The sequence below is a fragment of the Emydura macquarii genome, unplaced genomic scaffold (genome assembly GCF_026122565.2).
Source record: "Emydura macquarii macquarii isolate MOO-44397 ecotype Brisbane River unplaced genomic scaffold, CSIRO-AGI_Emac_v2 contig_2768, whole genome shotgun sequence".
NCBI lineage: Eukaryota > Metazoa > Chordata > Testudines > Chelidae > Emydura > Emydura macquarii.
Genome location: NW_027132905.1, coordinates 30,479,098 through 30,500,489, shown reverse-complemented (window position 1 = coordinate 30,500,489; position 21,392 = coordinate 30,479,098). Strand labels below are relative to the sequence as shown.

The 21,392-nt window shown below is 39.7% G+C and overlaps 1 protein-coding gene across 21 annotated transcripts in view; it reads right to left on the bottom strand.

Moving 5' to 3' along the window:
• Nucleotides 1–21,392, bottom strand: part of ANKHD1 (ankyrin repeat and KH domain containing 1) — a 209,125-nt gene that overhangs the window by 66,933 nt on the left and 120,800 nt on the right. For 11 of the 21 annotated variants that reach the window (XM_067566852.1, XM_067566854.1, XM_067566860.1 and 8 more), the window contains 5 exons: nt 12,711–12,770; nt 5,923–6,010; nt 5,065–5,192; nt 4,690–4,833; nt 3,107–3,209 (listed from right to left, as the gene is read on the bottom strand). In XM_067566852.1, coding sequence (XP_067422953.1) covers nt 3,107–3,209; nt 4,690–4,833; nt 5,065–5,192; nt 5,923–6,010; nt 12,711–12,770 — 523 coding nt within the window. Of the gene's footprint in view, nt 1–3,106; nt 3,210–4,689; nt 4,834–5,064; nt 5,193–5,922; nt 6,011–12,417; nt 12,771–21,392 lie in introns of those variants that run through there. The other 10 variants (XM_067566858.1, XM_067566863.1, XM_067566870.1 and 7 more) reach the window with 4 other exon arrangements.

The following is a 21,392-nucleotide window of genomic DNA, read 5'->3' as shown; positions in this document are numbered from 1 at the left end:
TTGAGGGCAGTGGCAGACATTAACCAGTTGTACTCCAGTTCACAAAATCTCTTGTACTTCAACATTTAAAGTGCTCTTTTGCACAAGGAATTAAAAACTGCAGTTTAAATTTTATGTGGGTAAATTAGATGAGTAATAGACACCCAAGGAGACTAAAAGTTGTATATGTAATTTCACCCAAATTCTTTGATTTCTAACACTTTATTCAAACTAAATAAAAATTATTCTCTTTCACCCCACCACCACCTATAAAAAAATTCAGTCCAAAATATTTCCGGTTCAAAACTTAAACGGGATGAAAATAGGGTTTATAAAACTAATTTGTGTTTGTGACCTTAATTAGTTTGATCAAAAAATTGATCTAAAGTATTTCTAATGCACCTCTCACCATATCATATCTGTTAAAAGCTGCAGTAGGTACTTCTATGAAGAGTGTAGGTCCTTCCTTTTTATTCCACTTGATTATTTTTTATCTTCTTGTTTATCAGGTTTCTTCCCTGACAGCATATTTATCTGAACATTTTCCATTTCCTTTTAACCAGTTCTCACTTTTTTCACCTTTTTATTTCACTTTTTCCTAAAATACTGCTGTTACCATTTGATATTTGCCAAAATAATTTATTTATACAATGGCTACTACATCTTAAACCTTACTCTTCTCCTATATCTCCAACCTGGTAATCTGCCATTCAGACCTAAATCATCAACTGCTTTTTAAAATCCTAATAAGACTCCACTTCAATCCTAAAAGACATGACAAACAGTGTATAATTTAATTTCACTAGTCCAACATTTAATTTACTAACTCCTCATTATGAAAAATGTTGCTATTATATTTGCTGCAAAAGTTGAATACATGGATTCTAAAAAATGGGTAGAGTTGGAGTTAGTGGGTATACAAATGGGAGGTGGAGGAAATCACATCCTCTTTTTGAAGTAGTTGTTTTAGAGTTTGTGTAAACCTCAGAGACCTTATCAAAGCTTTTTGAGCATGAAAGTCCATTTTCCTATTGCAAATGAATTTTGTGACCGAAGTCTGACAAAGTCACCAAGTTTTTCTTCTCAGGAATAATGAGTATGCCTCTCATTGTATCCCCCTACTACAAATATCTTGCCTGACCCCCACCAAAAAACCCAGAATTTTTTTTTAAATGTAACGTTAAGGTTACATAATCTGCCAAAAATTAGGAAATGAAAAAGTTAAAGATTAATACACAACCTCTGCTGTATAAGAGCTAAATATTGAATATATGCAGGACAGACTATATGATCACATACTACTTATTTAACAAAGTATTTTTTCTACAACTTTAGATACACAAGAGCTTACACACACTACATTCATTTTAATGCTCCATGTTAGAGTATATTTTTTCCTCAAATATAGGTATTTTAATTTCATCAGAACATATGAAGTATCACTCTAAAAACAGCATGTTTTCTTTTGGTGACCAATACACTTCTGAACATCAATTCCAGCAACATGTGCTGCTCAGAGAAATATGTGAGATGCACAGACCGTATGCTTTTTTCTCCACTATATTTTGTATGAGCGTAACTTTTTACTTTTCTCGTGTGATCTATTCTCAAATTGCATTCAAATTTTAAAATGTCATTTAAAAAGGTTGTGCAGAGAATTCAAGCCTATATAATACTGCTCTGAATCAGTGTATTATCAATGTGTCTAATTTCTCATATGATTAAAAGGAATTTTCTATAAAATGCAAACGTGTTTCCATATGTCAGATATTAAGATCAGTGATGCTTTTAGATAAATATTTATCATTGAAGCACCACTGATACTATAATTTAATTGTAAATTTATTTATGCCAATTCACTATGATGTTTAAGTTTGCTTTGTGTTCTATTAAGTCAGTTTTATGGACTTTGACAAGTAAATAGTAATGATAATGCCACCTAGCTCTGATACTGTGCTTTTCATCATGAGATTTTAAAGTGCTTTACAAAGGAGCTCCCTATTTTACAGATGGGGAAACTGAGGCACAGAGCAGAGAAGTGACTTGCCCAAAGTCTCTCAGAAGCTCAGGAGTGGCAGAGCTCAGCAGAAAACCCAGCTCTGAGTCCCAATCCACTAGGCCGCATCTGCTATACATGTGTCTAAAGTTGTAGGAAAAAACTATGGTAAGTTGTGTTTGAGAAATAATGTTATGTAAAGATCATCAATACATATCACATTTGCACAGAATAGAGAGTTAGGGCTGTGTATTCAGTCAGTTTTCACACTTTTATTCTAATCAGTTTCCTGTGCCGTGTCTATCATTGAGGTACTGAGCACGTTTCCCACACTCAGAAATTGAACAAGACTAATGCCTAGCCAATGTAGTTCCCATCTATTGCAACCTTAACAATCCTATTTTGATATTTTAAAATCCTTTACCAATCAAAAAGAAAATCTAGAGCTATTAGGCCTGAAGAGCCTCCATATAGAGCTCTCCACAGGAGATGCTTTTCTTTTGCTGAACTAGCTTAACAGAAACAAAGATTTCAATACAGAATCCATTTCCAAATGGATGACCCATGAAATTTGCCATTTAGCTACTGAAAACAATACCATTCTCTTTGTGAAAAAAGTTTAGCCTTGCTTGTAATGAAAACCCTGACATAACCATAACCTAAACTGGACACTAGCAGGAATCTTATACAAGTAGCTTTGCAGTTAATTGTTTTGGCAATACCTAACCCATGTCACTAGTATAAGCAGAAAATGGGCTGATGCAAAGAGTATAGGGGTAAGACTTACAACTATTCTAGAATGATCCACATATAGTACTTACAGTCTTTGTTAAGTGGCACCCACACTTACTAATACACTGTTCAAATGGAAATTCAATTGATCATTGTTTTCAATAAGCATGATCAATACCCAATGTTAACGTTCTATCCTACACAATGCAATAATAAATATGAATTATACATTACAGAGAACATTGTACTCATTAGAACTACACCTATATTACAAGTGTTTAAGGATTGATAGAGTGAGGACAGACCTGTACATTATTTTCAGAAGTACTATTATAAAGCTTTCCTCCAATCCCACAAAATGCTAAAAACAAGATACTTTCAAAATGGCCACATACTGACCTTTCTGTACTCCCAAGAGTGGAGGAGAATTCTCTTGAGGAGCTCTATCAGGTTCCTGGGGAGGTACAACCATGGCAAGTGCATGCATTGGTACACGTGGAACCTAAAAAATCAACTCAGAAAAAACTCATTTCAGTTTTAGTTTTCAATGGATAGGAGTTTCATAAATTAATCCAGAAGCACATTTCTACTGGCACACACTCCATTCCACTCAGCCTCCAACTGTGTGCAGCATATTATCCCTTGACACACCAACTTCCAAAAATGACCCCTTTCATTTTTAATATGCTAACTGCAAAGTTAACCATATTCTCTCCCCTCTTCTACCTCCAAAGTAGTTAAGGCACTGCATTTATTTGTTCTTGAAGAAGTACTATCCAATATTTCATACCCAGAAAAATGAAAAACTGCCTCATGAGCTGGGGAGTCAAAGATTTTAAGGAATACAGAGGCCCCAGCATCCACAAATAGTTAGGAAATTAGGCACACAGGTAACTTGGTAACCAGTACCAGCCCACAGGTCAGGATTCCATTAGCTAACTCCTTTTCAAATCAAATGCAGGAAAAGGGGCGTGTGAAAAACAGTAAGAAACTGCTACACAAATACTTCCTATTAGAGTTGTAATTCTTCACTTGTTGTTTCAAAGATACTCCAGAATGTTACTGGCCTGTTAGATCCTGCCATCCAACACTATTGGAAAAGTTTTGGGGGTTTTTTTTGGTTTTTTTTTTAAATAGAAGGGCTCTATTAAATTTTAAAAAGTAAACATCACCACTTTAACTTGAGAGCCATTATGAGGGCAGACATTGCTCAGTGAAACTTCATCATGTACTGTACTTGCATGAGTAGTAACCAGTGCAGTCACACCACAGGTGGTATTCTTTAAATAAAAAGCTCTTGCCTTTTAAACTACTTCACATTAAACATGCCAGTTTTTAGAAGTACTTAGAACACAGTATTAGCCTAGACATTATATATGTAGTTTTTGAAAATCTGAACATAACTGCATTTTATCTGAATCTTTTCTTCTCCAAACTGTATTTTATCAACTAATTCTTGGTATTCTTTGTAGGCTGGGATTTTCCTAGGATTCTTAGGGAGTTTGGTGGCCAACTCCCAGTGAAAATCTAGCTCCCTCAGGTCACTTTGAAAATCCTACCTACACGCAATAAGCTGCCTTTCAATTAACGTAAGATACCAATACTTAAAGAAAACAAGAAGCAGTGTTTCTGGTGCATTACCATATGGCTTTAGGAGTGCTGAGACAAGACGGTAAAGGCTAAATAACTTCAATCAAGTGTAACAGTCACATAGAAAGCTGCATCTGGACTGGCTTATTAAGGAGTAGAAATTATTAAAAGTAAGATGGAAGATATACAGATGTATTTTTTGGAAAACACCCCCCCACCGCTGATAAGAGTTTCTAAATATGTAACTTAGAAAAATCAACATCAGTGACCTTTAGTTTACTTCCACTAAACTTAATTTGCATTTATTAAATGTTAAAAAAAGAAGTTTGCTAGAAAGGTTTACTTTTTGTTGTGGAAGTGTATGTTTAACTACACTTTTCTTTATGCCTTACCTGAGACTGATCCTGAGAAGGCGGTGTGAGCTGAGACATGTCTGTGGTAGGAACTGACAGAACATTGTTTGGGTAATCCAGTAAGTAAGAAACAACGTTTGTATGTCCACCTTTTGCAGCTTCAATGAGCATTGTTGAGCCATCCTGGGGTGAGAGTTTGGAGACAGAAAATGTAACAGTAAGGTGAGTTCTTCTATCCTCTGTGCTATATAAAATGCAGAGATTTTTCTGTGAAGTTAAGTTTAAAATTGTCAAGTCTTGCTTTTTAATCATAAAATCAACTCTGCGCTACTTTAGTTTCAAGTAATGTATAAGGATAAGCAATTACGAAATGTGAATACATTAAAATCACAATGAGTAATTTAAATTGAATACCTTAAGTCGATGAGTAGGGTCTGCACCATGAGCCAGGAGGAGCTCAACAACTGCAAGGTGGCCACCCGCACATGCCAATGACACCACTGTGTGGTCATTATTAGCAGTAGCCCTATTGACATTGGCACCTATGAAGACAACATCTCACGCAGAATTAGCAGGAATTTCTTCATGTTTAAATTCTAAGTAACAAACCTGGTGTATTTACTGAATGTGAGTGTGTATCTACTATAGAATTTCAGAACTAGGATGCAAGTTAATTACAATAAAAAATCAAAATGAGGACAATGTAACTGCAAAAACATTTCAAAAGTGAAAATAGGATAAACTTAGATAAAGTGAGTTTGCATCCAGATTCCTAATTCTTTCATAAAAAGATGTATAACACTGAAGTTAAGTGAGCAAAGGGAGGAAATTTGCACACTTAAAACAACTGTTAGATTTATTTTTATATTCCAAAGAAGAATCACAATCCTTTCATAGTAAGGGGCTATTTATTAAACCAGAAGTACCCCGAGCAAGAGTTGACTACAAAACATTTTTAGAATAAAATACTGGAAATATTATCTAGCCATGTATTGTCTGACATTTTTGCCTTACTAATCTGCACAATTTGGTGGAATGTATTTTCAGTAACAAAGTATTTCTGTATTCAAAAGTGAGCAATACGTGTATAATGTAAGTTAATGAATATTAAAATCATCCGACCAAAAATGACCAGGTAGCACATACTCACGTAAGCTTAATACATGACATAAGGAAAATTTCTATTCTAGCTGGTATTAAAGCCATAACACAAATGTTTAATAGAACTGTTAAATGACATTTTAGTCACTGAAGTTGGTACTAATATTTTACCTTTGCTAATAAGAAACTGTACAGTGCATAAATGACCAGCTCTTGCAGCCTTCATTAGCGGTGTCCTCCCACCTTCAGATTCATGTTCCTGTTATAAAAGTGTATTAAAAAAATGTTATACATACTGGCAAAACATATCAACCAATATTCTTAGTGGCTGAAATTTTCAGCCTAGGAATTTAGACTGCTCTATAATTTAAATGGATGCTCTGTCAATCTCCACCAGTATATTTTCATCTAATTTCTCAAAAAGGTCCCAATGAATCTACATGGTTAGTGAATTACATTGGAAGAGGTCACAAAGATCACATCACCACCATCACAATCTGTTTCCTGACCTCTAGCTTTGTTCAGTTTCATTACCTCCAAACAAAACATCAAATTTTCTCGAACAAACACTAGATCGGCTGTTCAAAAGGCTGCCATTTCTCAGCAAAAGAACATTTAGAACACAATCATCATATGGTGATACAAGAATGGAGAAATCGCTTAGCTAAACCACCATATGGAAAATAGCCAACATCTGAATCTTCTGCATTGTAACATGTTGAAAAGAGATTCTCATCATCCACAAATCAGACAAAAATCAATTTTAGGCAATAAAAATTGCATCAAATAGCCTCGTGGGGGTAACAAGTCTCTAAAGACAAGAATTAGAGAACATGGGGATGAAAAGACGATAAAAGAATAACCTGAATGTCAATAGTGAGACATGCTCTTCAGAGCCATCAGATGCTATTTCCAAATCTGAAATTTAACATGAGCAGTCCAAGTAAAAGCATGAGTGACAATGAAAGATTTTGGAAGAGACACCATAGATACCCTCAGAAAACTGACAAGAGAGGTGAATGTGGAAGTTTGTAATCAACCCTTTTAACCCTTGAGATAATACAAGCCAAATGGTAAAAGAACCAGCCAGTTACACAGAAATGACTGACACCTCAAACAGTGCTAGCAAGTGAAGGGAACACATCCAACACTGCAAGGGAATAAAGTGTCCTGTCCATGGGAGTGTATCTACTTGCACCCCTCAAAATGAAACTCAGTAATGTGTTAGGGACTTTATTTTTCAATAAAGTATTTAAATAACCTCTAATTCACTCTAACTTCATTATTCTATGAGTATCTGATAGTGGAGAGGATTAAAAACAAGAGGAATAACCTTCCCTTTCTGGTTCTATTTATTAAGATGGAGGACGGTTAATGCTGGATTTATGACAGTTGAATCCAATCCCCCCATTTCCTTCAATTGACCAAAAGTCCTGTACGTTCCCATTGATAGGTTGCATGTGTCTGGTGAGTTAACATTTGGTTATGTATCTGAGAAGTGGAATCTTTGGAGATGACAAATCCAAATCTGTTGAGAAGTTTAGTGGTCCAAACCAATCACATGCTATTATGAACAGTCTAAACTGAGGATGTCTCACCACTTGAAACAGGGCAGAAAAAGTTTGGAACAGATTTTTCTTATACAACACAATAGTTTTATTGTACACTGCTTTAAGATGCATGTTTGTTCTCTGTGCACTGGGTCTTGATCCTCTGATTCACTTATTTTGCCTGAAACTATTGCAACATATGTAGAATCTATTAATAGAGCCCTGAAAATCCACAGATACCCGCAGATGTGGATACCGATATCTGCAGATCATTTTTGGCAGATGGCGGATCAGATGTGGATTTCAAAGGTGGGGAAAAGGTGAGGCTGCTTCCCCACCTTTGAGATCGGAGGTGAGGGCTGGCCGCCCATCAGCTGTTCTGTAGGGTTCCCCGGCAGACTGCTAATCAGCTATTCCATGGGGTTACCCTGCTGGCCAGTTCGGCGGCCTGCAGGGGAGCCCTGTGGAAAAATTCAGGACAGGGGGTTCACCTGAGGGCTGCCAATCAGTCAGCCTGTTCCACAGGGCTCCCCTGCTGGCCTCTGATCAGTTGTTCCACAGCAATAACTCTGCAGAACAACTGATCGGCAGTCGGCAGAGGAGCCCCCATGGAACAGCTCTAGAGGGGGCTCCCCTGCGAGCTGCCAATCAGTCAGCTGTTCCACTGGGCTCCCCTGCACACTGATCAGCTGTTGGGCAGTTGCCTGGAGGAGCTGGCCCCCAAATAGCCGATCCACGATGCTGTAGCAGGGATGGCTTCCAAACAGCTGATTGGGGGCTCCAGAGCTGTGGGTGCATGTGGGTGTGGTAAGATGATTGGGGTGGATGTGGATCAGATGCAGATCCACATTTGTGTATCCGCGCAGGGCTCTATCTATTAAGATACAGGCAATACCCTATACAGAAAGAGAAGCAGCCTTTGAGATTTGATCCTCAGATCAGAAAGCACCTGAACTGCCTCCAACTACCAGGTTCAATTTATAAACAGATTTACTCGGTCCTTTATTATTCAGATAGAGACACTGAGTTCCATGGAGTTTATTGTGGAAGGCTCTCTTCCATGACACCATAACAATCAAGGCAATGTGTGCTCCACATGCATATGCAAAGGCCAATAATATAATCTTTAAGATTTGGGATTTGCGCTGGTGCTTTAGCTACAATTTTTCCCTCCTGGAACAGTTGTGCAATTAGCTGCTGCCCTTCATTCCAGAATACAGAACTCATTTGATTTGTACTGTATGCAGAGAGTTTAAAATGCACTTTGGATGCAACACACTATGTATTAAAATAAACAAAACTTCAATATATGAAAAATAGTGTTGTCCAAACCCAATTATTGATGCAAGGTTTCAAAATTTCCATACTATGAGAATCAAAAAAAGTGGAAATAGACAAATTGAGTTTACAGGAATTTTCACTCTCCGAGACAGTTTAAGTTTGTGTCCGGTAGTATATTCAGTGTTTTGGTTTGTTTTAGATGGCTAGCAATAGGACTACTGGTATTTTGCTTGGGAGTCTAACAGATCTCATTGCTGGGGAAACTTCTTGATGTCCATGCTCAGTTTTCCTGTACTTAAATTTCATGCCATTAATCCATGTATCCTGGTTTAATTAATTCCCACTTCCTCAAGCAATCGAATCCTGATCTTCTTTGCTGTTTAAAAATATCAAATACTTGCAGCTTCACCAAAGACATACCTTAAGTCTAGCCACACTCATTTTATCTATTATATTTCTTCATTAGTCACTCCTTACTCATTTCAGTCGTTCTTCCCATTTGACTCCATTTCAACAACATCTTTTCATATCAGAAAACCCAGAACAGCATGCAGGATTTTATTTTTAGCTTAATTTAATGCAGTTGTTAGATGCCAGCCATCTGTAGAGACTGAAGTCCTCTGCTTAGCCATTGCGAAGGGATAGCAGCAGCAGAACGTTGCCCACATGGTCTTCAACATATGGGGTTAGCCAGAACAGAGATTGTTACCTCCAGGGGAGAGACGGCAGTCTACATTCTATGCCCATTCAGTCCCTAGTCTCACTTCTTGAGACTGCCAAATGTTTATGTCTGATTGCTGTGGTTTGAGACACCTATCCAGAAAAGTAAGAGCTTTGTGTAGCTCGAAAGCTTGTCTCACCAACAGAAGCTGGTCCAATAAAAGAAGATATTACCTCAACCACCCTATCTCACTAATATCCTGGAACCAACATGGCTACAAAATTGAATTCTATTTGGAGTAACAGACATGGGCTTTCAGGGAGGGTATATAAACTAACAGTTTAAATAACACATAGTTTGTTCATTTTGACACAAGTTTTCAAATAGTGAAGCCCAAAGTAACTGGCTAAAGAATGAATCCTAACTTCAAAGGGAGATGAATTTGGATAGACTACAAATAACTATCAGATAACAGCTCCAATAAGTAATTACTCCCATCGGACAAATCCCTACTTTGGAGAGTAAAGAGCAAGAGGGATGTGATCAGAAATGTTTAATGGGAACCTGAAGCAACATACAATGGAGTAAAACAAACAAATTGATAAAAAAAATCACTTAAATATCTCACTGGAAAGGCAGAACTAGTATTTTTTTTTAAATGAGAAAATTCAAACAGAACAAAATACCATGACAAGATAAAGAGCATGATGATCCTAGGGTTTTCACATGCTCTTGAAATAACAGACCTAGGCTAGTTTTCTCTCATAAAAAACAGCTCAAGGGACGTAAAAAAGTCCTCCTGGAACTGATTACGACACACAGCATTAACTATAGCTTTTCCATGTTGAGTGTCCCAATGATGAATACAAGACAAAGTGCCAAAGATGACACTCCTTAGGAGAGTCTTCTCAGAAATGTGTTGCAGAATTGCCAATGCAGCATCTAGACAGTGGGCCAAACCTTAAGAGATATGGGCCAAACCTTAAGAGATACTGCAAATTTACTTAGCATTGGTATGCACTAAGACCGCTGTAGCTGGACTTACAGATTTTGAATTGCAACACTGGCTTTCATTAACAATCTGTGTTAACAAAACAGGCTTTAACATGACCAAACAGACAAAAATAAAGAGAAACAGTTATTTTCCTGCAGATTTTCAAGTCCATGCTTATAATCTACTTTTGTCAAGAAAGGTTGTACAACTGAATCCTTCAGGAAACCACCATACAGAATTCATTTTAATATTTATGGTGTAAGGAGCCACTGGGATAGACTTGAAGGTAGATGAAAATATTAACCAAGATAGAAGCCACATAGCATCTTTGGAGGGAATGTTGAGTGCACATTCAAAAACCACCTAATTTATTTATCATCTGTGGTAGAAAGGATCAGTAATAAGCAGCTGAATCCCATATCTAACAAATAAAGTTACTGCCACAGACTGTCTCTGAAAAATCTAAATTCAGAGGAATCAATTTAGAGTCGGGGGTAAGATGTGTTTTTTTAAATTTCAGTACATTGCCTCACCATGGCAGCATGGATTGGGATGTGAAGTCCTACCAAATCACTTTACTGGTGATTGAGCAGCCATTTGGTACTTCATAGAAAGCCAACCTAGCATTTTATGGGAACTCTACAGGAAGTGATCTAGTGAGCACTAAAGACTTGTCTACACTAGAAAGAGTTTTAAGCAAATTTAATAGCTATGTGGCACAGGTGAAGATAATAGAGTTATTAACATCTTTAAATTATTCTAGTACAAATAGGATGCAGGTTTTTAACATGATTACAGTTGGAGTCATGCTACGCATCTACCAGAGAATGTGGACTTCCCAAGCTGGTTGGGAAGAGAACAATTTTGAAAAAAGGTATCTGGGCATTTATCTTTTTTATTAGAATTGATTTGGACCAAATACTTCTTAGAGTTAACTAGATATAGGTTGAGAATTGGAGTGTATTAGCAGTAAACTCCAAGGACTTGAACCAATAAGTCCAATCACCTTTGCTGAGATCACCTTTATCCTAGATACCACATCCTCAATTTCTTAGGCTCTTATAAGAAAGGTTTTATATGAAGTGTCTAACAAACCAAGACTTTGTGATTCCAAGTTTATTTTGTTAGCCCTCTGAAAAAAATACAATTAAACTAGCAAAACACATCCATACTTAAGACTGTAGCTATGTTATAATTAATAGATTACAAGACCAGAAGGGACTATTGTGATCAACAAGTCTCATCTCCCACGTAATACAGGCCATAACTTCCTTGAATTAATTCCTGTTTGAACTAGAACATTTCTTTTAGAAAAATATTCAAACAATTCAAAAACTGCCTGGTAAATTGTTCAATGATTAGTTACCTTCACTTAAAAATGTATACCTTGATTCAACTTCCAGCCATTGGATCTTGTTTATATCTGTCTACTAGACTGAAGAGGTTATTATAAAAATTTATCAAAATTTTTGTTCCCCATGTAGGTACTTATAGATTGTTCAAGCTTTCACCTTACTTTAAGTTAAATAGACTCCAGGAGCAAAATCTATCACCATAAGGCACATTTTCCAATCATTCTCGTGGCTCTTATTTGAACCCTCTCCAAATTAATTACTTAGTTATTCCTGGATAAACATGAAATCAATAGCCTCTCAAGAGATCAAATGGACTGTTGTGTTCAAACTTCAAAGCACTATATTAGAATGTTTGTGTTACATATCTATGTAGTTATAAGATTTGGACTTTATTCTGGATCTGATAAGGAATGGAACCAGATTTCTCTTGAATCCTTTTGTGACAAGCCTCTTTGGTTCATGAGGGTTCTAGTTCCCCCTGAGTATGCTAAAAACTCCAAGTCCTCTGAGGGCAAGTATTTTACTGCATTGTTCTGAAGAATTTCTAAATACAACTATTTTGAATATTTTCTTGTCTTTTTTTTTCCCCTGCTGAGAATTTGGAGTGAATTCTTCGCTAATTTAGTTCCCCTTTTTATGTAATTCTCAAGACTAAACTCTGATCACAAGACTCAAAGTTATAGAAGACAGTAACCTGTTCTTTGCAGACAAGCTCCATGAAGTGGACATACACACACAGATTAAAACTCATTTAAAACCCAAATGGATTTCTGGTGAAGTGAACAGAAGACTATGGAGAACCTAGAGATATGGTGACCTTAATATTTGTAAAGAGTTTATTGCAGCCAAAGCTGGTTTAATAAGATAACCCTTTCCTATACAGGGAAAGAGTGAGGTTGTAAGAAAGAAAGAAAGAAAGAAAGAAAGAGATTAGAAATCAATTCAAAGAACTGCAGAGAAAGAAACGGAAAAAGTAGATCAATGATGAAGAGATTTACTATGCTACATAGCAAGTCTTTGCACCTCTGATGAAATCTAGATGCCTTAAGCCATGCTTGCTGTGACTTGAGCATCTATTTTTGAGGTTTTAGCTTACAAGCATCAAAGGCCAACCTCACCTGATGCTTGGCCGTCTCTATGCCCTCCAAAATAGTCTTCTTTAAGTCCTCCTGCTTGTCCTGCGGAAGGAAAAAGAAGAACTCACGGATCTTATTCTACAAATAAAATGAATACTTGGCCATGAAGACCTGGTGATTACAGTTCAGCTGAATTAGCCAGGGGAGGACAAATCTAGTCTTTAGACCAAGTAATACAATTCTTTACCATCATAGCTTCAATCTAACCCACTCAGATTCATGTGGAGAGTGGAAGTTACACATAATATCCACTAGTGCAAAATTCCAGATGCTTTCTTGTTTATGCCCAGTGAGGAAGAGGGGGATTTCACCACATATTCTGCACCATCTGAATAGGGATAGACTGAGTTAGCACAGCCAAAAACATGACTGAAAAAATTCAGTTTCAATGTTCCGGGTGCATTCTTGTAGTTCTTTTGTTAAAGACAGACAACTTGAGCATTCTTACTAATAACCTTGGATCCTCTATCAACTTCCCCAGATATTCCAGGACCAGCACTGTTCCTCATGTTAAGGACAGCATATTCATCTCCCTCCCAGTATAATGCAAAGCCCTATTTACAACCTACACAACAATAACAAGAATTCAGGTTGACATATATACATACAGAGGTTAAGTGTGCAGTGTGGTGTATCTGAGGAAAACGTAAGATTGATACCAAGGATTTGCATTATGGTGTAAGGGAAATTAATGTGTTTTATCATCAACTGGAGGCAAAAGGATGGTGAGGGTGCAGATCTATCAGCCAGTGAGAACTTGTGTAAGCACTAGGGTATGATTAAGATGTGTCCTGTATCTTGGCATTTCCTTACTCTTTTGGGCTTGAGTTGAGTGGCTATCAGTTAACCAAGCCTACTCCCTTTTAAACACAGTGTTTATAGAATTTCCTTGATTTTTAAATACAAGTGTAGCATGGTTTGGAGGCAGCATGCGTGTTTGAGATGGGATTGATGGATGTTAGGCTACTGTATATGTGCGGGTACCTGTAGGTCTCTCTCTACCCTCCTTAACTCCAGCACAACAGTGCCTACACTTCTGGGGAGCCTTCCTTAGTGCTGCATCTGCTCCCCCGGGCCAGCTGCAGCTCTTCAGAGCAGTATAGCCTCTGCTGAAGTTGCAGAACTATACAGGCTGCAGAGACCACAGCAATACAGCTTGTATCTTCTCTCCCCCAGAAATCCTGGCTGCTGCTCCCCAACTCTTCTTATTGTTTAACCATAAAGAATATTGGCCAGCATCTTCCCTGAGGGCAGTGGACGGAGTCCCTTAGGAATGGTGCCCTGGAAGCACTTGGGATGAAGCCAGACGGGACTCTAGTGGAGCATCTCCCCCCTCAGGGCCCCTCTCACCAGTACAAGCACTTCCTGAATCTGGCCTCAATGTTTAGCACCCCTGCTCTGCCGTGAGATCCCCATAGTGAGTCCCCCTGGATGGGATGCCTGGGGAGCCCTCACACCCTGCAGGGGCCATGCACCCCATCTTGCCGTCAGAAGTGATTCACAGCCAGTGTGGAAATCAGAAGGGTTTATTAGCTCTCATGAACACAGCGCAGAACAGACTGTTAGCAGATGAATCAGAAAGTTACAGCAACCAACATTTGGGGGAGATCTAGAGCCCCATTCTTGGGCTCTGCTCCCAGGGAGCCCCCAAGGGACTGACTCTTTCAGCCAGCCACCACCAGACACACCCCCTTCTCTCCCCCAGTCCTTTGTTTCTTTCCCAGGCAAGGTGTCCACCTCTCCTTGGTTCTACTTGTCACAAGCTGTTGCAGCTGATTGGTCCAAGGCGGAGGGGTCCTAGCCATTGTATGTGTACATGTAGCTGGAGAAAAGCCTATCCACCCTCTTGTGGTCTCTGCAATGGTCACATACTTGAATGCCATCATCAAAATACATGAGTAACACATAGGGGAAACTGAGGCACATGCTCAGTATTACGAGAAAACATTAAAGATACTGCCACTGTCACATCTCTCCCCTCATTGCAGCCTAAGACTTCAGTTTCACTGGAAATAAGAGTGAAGAGGCTGGCTCTAAAGTGCACCACATTTCAGCTAAATAAAGCTCCCAGATCAGAGGAAGAGGAGATCTCCACCAGACGGCACTTTTAGCTTAGAGAAAGGAAAACTGATGTAGGAGCCAGGAGATAAAAATCTCATTTGCTACTCACTGCTGTTTGTATTTCTGTGAATTTCTGTCCTTAATTTTGAGCCAGGCCTTATACCCACCCCTCAGGAAACAGACAATCAAGCTGTGACACTGAGTACCTTTTCCAGACCTGAAGAAGCAGCTTTGTATAAACTCACAAGCTTTGTCTCGTTCACAAACAAAAACTGGTACAATAAAAGATTACCTCACGCACCTTATCTCCTTAATAACCTGGGCTAACATGGCTACAACACTGCAAACAACAATGGAGGATACTGAATTCTGCCATTTCAAATGGCAACTACACAACAAAGAAAACGGAAGCAAAACTTAACAGCGACATCTACTTCCTGAGCAAATACAAAAACCAAAACATCTCTAGTAGATTCACCATCTATAACCTTCTAACCACTACATACAATGCCAAATATGCTTAACAGCTCTGCAGAACCATCTCCTGCAGCTCAGATGCTCCATAAGGGATCAATTCAAACAAGAAATCATCACATACTCCCAAACACTGATGAGGGGGAGAAAAAAAAAACAAAAAACCAGGGAACCTACCTGGAGATCATACAAGAAACCAGAAACAGCTATTACAAAAACCTGATGAGAGCTGTTCCAGACAAAAACAAAGTAGAACCAAATGCAACAACTTCACAAGCCACAGACCACCTCTGGGAGAAATCATGGACCCACACATGGACACTTCATGACATCTCAACATCAGTTTATCAAGGCTATCCGTAACTGGAACTGAATTAACTGTACTCTCCAAAGGAACAAACTTCTACCCCAACAATGAATCTAATATACTAACATGCGGAGAACCAGAATTATTTGACTGACTCAGCCTCAAAGAATTCTTTCACAACAGCAAGACAACCCACAACTACCACCTCCCCACTGACAGTCTTTGGAAAAAAAGAATTTGACTCAACATCCCACCATAGACGAAGCCACACACTTGATTATTTCACAGATTGATTGAAATCTTTAACAAACATCACATCCACCACACACTCACCATTGCCACTGCTGAGGAGATAACTATACAAGTCCTTGAAATCCAACCACCAGGTAGTAATTAAATCAGCAGCCAAAGTGGCTGCATCTCAGTCCTCAACTGTGGCAACTAATTTAATGAAGCCAATCGACAACTCTTCAACACCACCTACTATAAAGAACTCAGATGACCCCATACAATTCACCCAGTAATTTAAAGATATCATCAAATCCTTCCCTAATCAACTCCAAGAAAAATTCTACAACCTTGTCCCCCACTAACCTTCTATAGGCTTCCCAAGATACACAAAGAAGGAAACCCAGGCAGACCCATCGTATCTAGCCATGGTGCTCTAAGTAAAGCAGTAAGAGGACTCATAGAAACCATCCTCAAGCCATCCATCATACAAAGGGCCAACTTCCTCCAGGACACAACTGACTTCCTCCAGAAACTCTGCAACATTAACAACCTCCTTCAGAGCACCATCCTTGCCATGGATGTCGCCTCCCAATACACCAACATCCCTCACAGTGACGACATTGCTGCCTGCTTCACATATCTACAAGACAATGGATACCACTCAGATATTCACCCCAAACATTGCCAAACTCATCCATTTCATCCTCATCCATATACATTCAACCATCACCTTGTCCAAACCATGATAACAGCCACAGGTACCACAACGGCTCCCCAATATGTCAATCTCTTCATGGGCCACTTTGAGGAAGACTTTCTGGACAAATGTACCACAAAACCAACGATATATCGGAGATACATCAATTATATTTTCATTCTCTGGACAGATGAGCTAAATTTCCTTTCCATTACAACTTCAACAATCACCACGCATCCATGAAACTCTCTGGAGCACTCCCGTATCAGCATCAACTTCCTAGACACCACGATCAGCTTCAACAATGGAACTCTAGACACAGCGAAATACAAGAAATCCATAGATCACCTCACTTATCTTCACAAATCTAGTAGCCACCCTAAATACACCAAGAAATTGATCATCTACATCCAGGCAACTCAGATACCACAGAATATGTGCCAAATAGGAAGTCCAAGATACACACCTTAGCAAGCTTAACACATCTTTTAACAAAAAAGGACATTCCACCAGAAAAGTAGACTGCATAATGGAACAGGCCACTCAAATACCTCAAGAGTAACTGCTTCAATATGGAAAAAATCCTACAACCACACCCGAGTTGTCACCTACCACCTCACATTGGAACGTATATGGGGTATCATTAAGCAATTACAACCCGTGCTTGATGGGGACCACATATTGAAAGAAATCTCTCTCAAATCTCCTCTTTTGACCTTCAAAAAAAAACCACAACCTCTCCAAGCTCAACATCAGAAGACATAAGCTCCCTACAAACCAGGACACACCAACTCAAAGCAGCACCAGATCCTATCATAACAGATGCAAAAACTCCCAACATCTTTCTCCTGCTATGATGATCAATACCTGCACAACAGATTTCAGGATCCATGTTTCCCACACATATGTATTACAACATGTGGTGTACCTCACTCAGTACACTAAGGGTATGTCTACACTGGAATAAAAGACCCGTGGCAAGGTCACAGATGGCCTGGGTCAGCTGACTCAGGCTCGTAGGGCCCACTGCATAGACATCTGGGCTTGGGCTAGAGCCCAGGCTCTGGGGCCCCTCCCTGCTCATGAAGTCCAAGCGCCTGGGCTCCAGCTCAAGTCTGGACATCTACACACCAAAGTTAGAGCCCCGCAAGCCAAAGTCAGCTGACCTGGGCTAGTTATGCTTGTTTATTTGCTATGTAGACGTACCCTTAATGCCCCAACAATTAGGTGGGTGCGAGACAGATGGTGCCTCGGGCTCTCCCGAAAAGGGGGTGTTTTGGTACAACACCCAGCCCATGCAGGCCCCGAAATGTCATGCTGGGCACCCACAGGAGCCTCTCTGGACGTGGTAGGGCTCAACAAGCAGCCTTGCAGGCCAGCAAAGCAGTCCTGAAACCCCACTGGGCATGGCAGAGTTCAACATTCAGCAGTGTTGGGCTGCAAAGCAATCCTGGAGCCCATTTGGGCGTGGCAGGGCGCTACAAGGATCACTGCAAAGCAGCACTGCAGTCCCAAGGACCCTCTAGGCATGTTAGGGCTCACCAAACAGCAATGCCCAGCATTATAGCAGTCCTTCTGGCAGGTTCTGATCGTGAGTCTCTCCCCTCTATTGTCCCACCTGGTGCTGCGGCCTCTGCTGGGCTTTTAACCCCTGCTTCCTGCCAGGGAGAGTGCAGCCAGCATGAAGGGGAGGCAGGGTCCCCACATGGGGTGTGGGAGGGAATGGTACACTTTATTGGGGCCCAGAGGCCCTGGGGGGCCCGGCCCAAGCTGCAACCCCCATTACCACGAGGAAAACTTTTTTCATGGCTCATGAGATTGTATGTCTGGGATGAGGAATTGTGGAATGTGTGGGGGATGGGGCCCGTGTTACAAGTTTGTACTGGGCCCGAAAAAATTATGCGTGGGCCCTGTTGGGTGGGGCCTTTCTGGCTACTGAGGAAGCTAAGGGCTCCCCCCTCTGGCGGGAGAGGTTGGTACACCCCCTCACATGGTGAATCAAGACAATCATAATGCCCTTGAATAAACTCACAGAAAAATTATGAGAGAAACACCACCATTTTACCTGTGTGTGAACACTATTTTTTTTTTTTTTAAATAAACAAAGTGATCACTCCATATCTAACCTCTCAGTCCTCATCCTCAAAGGAAACTGGCACATCATCTTCAAAACAAGCCTGGGAGCTTAAATTCATAACTTTGTTAGACACTAAAAATCATGGACTTAAAGACACTGGATTTGCGGTTTATTTGCAGTAATCCAGTCTGCATTACCCAATCTGTAACTCCTCTTTATATCCTATGACTGCCTTAGTGTCAACTGGCCACATCACCTTGAATGGTCTCTTACAATACGTTACCTACTTATGCTAAATAGTCTGTTCCACCTTGTATTTAGCTGTGACACTGAGTACCTTTCCCAAATCTGAAGAGCTCAGTGTAAGCTTGAAAGCTAGTCTTTCACCAACAGAAGTTGGTCCAATAAAAGATATTACTTCACCCACCTTGTCGCTGAAGTATTAAGCAGGTAATTTAATAAAATAAGAGGTTGCCAAAGATCACTTCTAGCAGTGTCAGGCACAGAATCCCATCTCATCCATAGACTTCATGTGTCACATTTTGATGGCTAGTGTCACATATTTGAAGATTGAGAGAAGTATGGTTATTTTAAAACAGTGGCTATGTTCCATAATGCCATGCAGATACTACTGCTCAAAATAAAATCTGCCAACACTAAATGCTTAACTAGGCAATCTGTAACCACTGGTTTAGCCATTAGACCACACTCCTCTTTCAGAGCTGGAAATAAAATCCAGGAGTCCTGATTTCTGCATTCTATTACTTTGGAGCAAATGACTCTAAAATCCACTGGGAAACAATACACCATTTCCTCTCTAGTGGCTGGGACACAGAGGATAATAGCTACTACTGTAGCTAAAGTGGCAGAGATTTGAACTAATCACCTTAAAATCCAGAGCTCAAACTCTACTGAAAATTCATGTGGGTTGGTTGCAACAGACAAAAAACAGGAATTCTAAGTTTCCTTTAAAAAAAATTGAAACGTCAAGTGAGAAAATATCCTTACAGATGGCATAACACTCAGCAAACAACAGGTATTCTACATTGTGATCATTTGTCACATTTTGTTTGCTTATCTCAAACTGTCAAGTGCAAATGTTGAGAGGTCTGATCACTTTAGTGAAATGGCTGTGGTTTCAATAATGGTAAGAGCCCCCATCTTTATTAGAGTCACCGTGTCTCCCTCCCACCCTGAAATAGTGACCTTTTTTACTGAGGGCACAAGGAAACTTCAGACAATATTTTGTAGTTTCAGATTCACTGAAAAGTAGGCAAAATGTCAGCTTTTTTGGTAAGAAAACTAAATATACTGAAATGACAGGAAAAAAATAAATTGGCTTAGTTACAGCCTAATTTCTTCAAAGTTACATTTAAAGGCAGTGATAATGAGTTAATTATATGGAAAACTTAAGGATAAATGGAAGTTCCTTACCTGTACTTTGAGGTTTTGAGATGAGTTCTTTATCTGTATTCCACTTTTGAGTATACATGCGGTCCATGTGCCTGAGACCAAAGATCCATAACAAGTAGCATGTGTTGGTCTGCACATGCACAGTTGCTCTCCTTGTGCTCCAAAATGAGGATGTAAAGGGTGGTACAGACCAACATCTCTCAAGTTTCTTCTTACCACGAATCAGATAGGATTCAAAGCAAAGGGGAAGGAGTGCAAGTAGTGGAAAACCAAATAAGGACCACCCATCTCAAAGAACCTTCAGTTATGGGTAACCAACCTCCATTTTTTTGAGAATTGGTCCCTAATGTGGGCTCCACACATGGGTGATTGGTAATCAATGACTGGATTCAAATAGGAGCCGGTTGCAAGATGCAATTGGAATGGAGGTTTGTAACACTGCTGTCCCCATAACTGTATTTACAAAGGAAGACTGGGACCAGAGTGTAATGCGTCATTAAATTGTGGATAGAGCTACAGATAGTCACCTTATGAATGTCTGGTATTTGCACTTCTCAAAGAGATGTCACTGAGGCAGCTTGTGCTCTCATCAAGTGCGCTCTCATTCTGTTCAGGGAAGGAATATATGCCAAACAACAACATAGAATGATGCATTCAGAGATCCACTTAAAGTCTCTCTGAGGCAATAACACTTGGCCTCATGATAGCTTTGCTATAGCAGGTAAAAAGGCTCGGTGTTTTCCTAACTGGCTTTGTTCTTTGCAGTTAAAAGGCCATGGCCTGTCCGACATCGAGGGAGTGCAGTCTTTTCTTCACTGGTTACGTAAGGCTTTGGGAAGAATACTGGAGTTTTGGATGGAGACAAAGGGAAACCTTTTCTCTATGGAATTGAGGGTTTCGTTTCATCACTGGTGGGAAGGTCCTAATGAGGCTCTTCAAGAACTGAATTGTGGTAGTGTGAGTAAATGTGGCAGGATGAGAAGATGCAAGGCACTGACTGCCACTAGGTGGACTTTCAACAAGCTAGCAAAGCCCTGACAGTTTGAGGGACAGGAGATAATCTAAAATGACTGGGACACCTGCTGATTCTGGTGATAAACTATTCCTGTGTGACCTGGTAGAGAAATGACTCCATTTAGCTAAACAGCATTTTCTAGTGGAGACTTTTCTGCTGCGATTAAGGATCATTAAGATGGTCTTCAAACATGAAAGTTCCAGATCTGATCCTCATCCAAACATCAGGCCGTGAGATGAAGAGGGCCTTAGTTGGAATGTCTGATCCTGCACCTGTCTTGAGCGAACAGATATGGAAAGGTCAAATATAGATGGAAGGATGGGATGATATTTGTAGAAAGTCTGGGAAATCAAAACTGTCTGGTCCAATTGGGTGTGATGAGAATAAAC